This window comes from Myotis lucifugus, unplaced genomic scaffold (assembly GCF_000147115.1).
Source record: "Myotis lucifugus unplaced genomic scaffold, Myoluc2.0 scaffold_410, whole genome shotgun sequence".
Taxonomy (NCBI): domain Eukaryota; kingdom Metazoa; phylum Chordata; class Mammalia; order Chiroptera; family Vespertilionidae; genus Myotis; species Myotis lucifugus.
Genome location: NW_005871458.1, coordinates 297254 through 300427, shown reverse-complemented (window position 1 = coordinate 300427; position 3174 = coordinate 297254). Strand labels below are relative to the sequence as shown.

Sequence of the window (3174 nt, the reverse complement as noted above, 5' to 3'; positions counted from 1 at the left end):
TTACTCCGAGGTTTTTGCTTTCGAGTTGTGTGCTTTTCCGAATGGATTTGCAGGCATTCTTCATCTATTCTAGATACAAGATGGATGTGTTGGGTTTGTGTCAGTTGTCTTTGAACTTTGTTTAAAGCATCTATGCTGGTTGGGTTCTCCAGGAGGCAGGGGCTGAGTTCGGGTTGGGAGTGTACAAAAGGGTTATTGGGGAAGCCCACCTGGGAAAGGACGAGTTGGGGAAGGTGAATATGAGGCAGAGTGATTGGTCAGGGAGCCCTCAGTTCCCATGCAGGCCTGACAGTCTTGCTGCTAGCAGGGAGCTCTAGAGCCCAGGTAGCTGTTAAAGGAGCCGCTTCGGGCAGAAACGGGCAGGCCCCATGCCGTGGTATTGCTCAGTCTCTGCCCCAAGCAGGACCTAAGGAGTTATTGTTGGGGTTTGAGAAGAAACCACCCTCCCCACAGCTGGGCTTTTTGGCATGGGTACCCGGGCAGATCCCCCCTCCTCACAGGGGCTTTTCTATTCTGGCTCTGTTTTTTTAAATGTTGCTTTAAAACACCTATCCCTCTCCTGACTTAAGAACAAAACATTGTCCTAAATTTTATTTATTCGTCTTACAATTTTAAACATTTTGATTTTCTTTATGTGTGATGTTAGGTTCTACTTTTATGTTTTTCTCAAAGGGCTAGTTGTCCCCAAGTGCTGCACTGACAGCAATGCTGCCTTTAGCACCCCGTTTTCCTGGGCTCAGCATGCTCAGGGCTTCTCCTTGGGCGAGGTTTGCGGAGGACACCTAGAGCTGAGCAACTTTGGTCTCTGACCGTCTGGGCTTATGGATCCAAAAATGAAAGACGTAGTTCTGATCTCAAAAAGACCTCTTTGGTTGAAGGGCACACGGGAGTCCTCACTTAGTGACTTTTGCTGCCATCTGCTCTCTTCTCTGATAACCAGCATCAGCCAGCCCATACCTGGCCAGCCCCATGCCTGTGAACAGGCTCCCAGCTGCAAGACATGCACGGGGCTGGCATCAACACCAGGCTGAGGGCCAGGCAGGGGCAGCGTTTGTGCCCAGAGTGGGAGCACTGGTGGCTCCTGGGGCAGAGGGCTCCTCCCCTTCTTGGTGGGAACTGATTGAAATGATCAGTAGGGTCCCAGCTGGGCAGAGAAGCAGATAGGGCCTGACAGTCCTGAAGGATCTGAGACGAGAGAAACTAGAGGCACCTTCCGGGCGTGGGAAGGAGAAAGAGCAAACTCACTGGCACTGGGTACTGAAAGGCCATATGTTGTGGTCCCAGGTGTCCGTGTTTGGCAGAAGAGCCCTGGAAGGTACTGACATGATCCAGGGCATTTCCAGTGAGTAACTGGAGGGGACACGTGAAGTATAGGGATTCGAGCTGAGTGGGCACTTCGGCTGGGCCCAGCAGCCATTGATAATGACATTGAGGGTGAGGACGGAAGTCCAGGGGTGCCAGGAAGGAGAGGGTCCTCATGGCTGATGGAGAAAAACCACAGGGCAAATATGCGGACAGTAGAATAGCACTAACATACTCAAGTAGACTCCAATGACATCTATTAAGAAACAAATGAACACAAGAACATATCACACCTGTGAGAGAAGGTGGTCAGAACAGAATTCAGAGAAATGTGTTAATTAGGAAACAAGAAATGCTAAAAATAAAGGAACTCAGCTTTCAAATCAAGTAATCAGGACCCCAAAATACACCTAAGCAGTGGTTCTCAACCTTCTGGCCCTTTAAATACAGTTCCTCATGTTGTGACCCAACCATAAAATTATTTTCGTTGCTACTTCATAACTGTAATGTGGCTACTGTTATGAATCGTAATGTAAATATCTGATATGCAGGATGGTCTTGGGCGACCCCTGTGAAAGGGTCGTTCGACCACCAAAGGGGTCGCGACCCACAGGTTGAGAACCGCTGACCTAAAGGAAGTAGAAAGAGATAAAGACAAGGAGCATAAAGAGGAAATCAGGAAGAATGACAATTGAGTTGAGCGATGCAAGAGACCCCAGAGGAAGCACCCTGTACAGGAAGCACTCTGAGACGCACAGGAGAAGGGGGTCATGTCTCACTCGGGAGTCAGGCTTCAAGCACGATGTGGCACACGAGTGGGTCCTGGAGGTGGGCTCAGGGCCCCTGGGGGAAAGCACAGAGGCAGGAGTGGACAGCACGGCACTGTGAGGCTCCTGCATCTGAAGGCTGTCAAGAGGGCACAGGCTTTGGCCCCAGGGGCTGACCACAACACATCCTCAAACAGGGCTTCCAGAACATCCCAAACTCCCATGCATTTCTGCCTGCTCTGTGAGGGTCAGGACCCAGAGGTGACCTGGAAACTCTTTTGTCTCTTGCCAGGGGTGAGGTGATGAATGGTGGGTTTGGCCTCGTGCTAGATGGGAGCCAGGAGGCTGAGCAGAGGGCCAAGATGATGCTCGGTTGGGACGTCTCCAATGGAGTAAGTCACCCCTGGTCTCTCCCCTGCCTTCTCTCTCCATCGGTGCTTTTGCCCCTTCCAACTGCAGACCTGAGACTGAGTTCTGTCCCTTTTATCCGAGAAATGGCCATTCCTGGCCCTTCATGTCTCTCCTCATCACCTACCACATCTCTTCTGGGCTGTTTCCAGAGGCTTCTTTGTATCTCCCGGCCTCTGGCCTTACCCTCCAGTCTAGCCTCTGTCCACACAGGGGGCCCCTGGCATCTGACCCTGCCTGCCCAGTGAGAGCACCCTCTCCCTCCCTGCTGGTAGGAGAGGCCTCCTTTTAAAGCCTTATCTTTCCACCATCTCTGAGGCTGGTCAGAGAGTACAGGACCTTCACTAGAACAGCCTCTGGCTCTGCGGCTACCGATCAGCTTTGCTGTGATCCAGGATGGGTGTGTGTGTATGTGTGTGTGTGTGTGTGTGTGTGTGTTTGTGTGTGTGTGTATGTGTATGTATATGTGTGTGTGTGTGCGTGGTGGGGGCTCCTTCCTCTCTTGGACCACATCACAGGCAGTCGGGAAGGGGGAACAGACGGGAAGTCAGGTGGGAGGAAGGGTATGTGCAGTCATGAGTGAAATAGGGAGCACAAGAGAGCAGAGAGTTTGACATTTGTGTGGCCCGGAGCACAAATGTGGGAGTGGGGGTGAAGGGGTGCTTGGAGGCCCTACTTCCCTGGGAGCTCCCTAGCA

At 51.8% G+C, this 3174-nt stretch overlaps 1 protein-coding gene across 1 annotated transcript in view; it reads left to right on the top strand.

Annotated features, from left to right (window-relative positions):
• The window catches only part of UROC1 (urocanate hydratase 1), a 33826-nt gene that overhangs the window by 29957 nt on the left and 695 nt on the right, over positions 1 to 3174 (top strand). The window contains exon 19 of the mRNA XM_023743741.1: positions 2362 to 2475. Within this exon, the coding sequence (XP_023599509.1) occupies positions 2362 to 2475 (114 nt within the window). The remainder of the gene's footprint in view (positions 1 to 2361; positions 2476 to 3174) is intronic.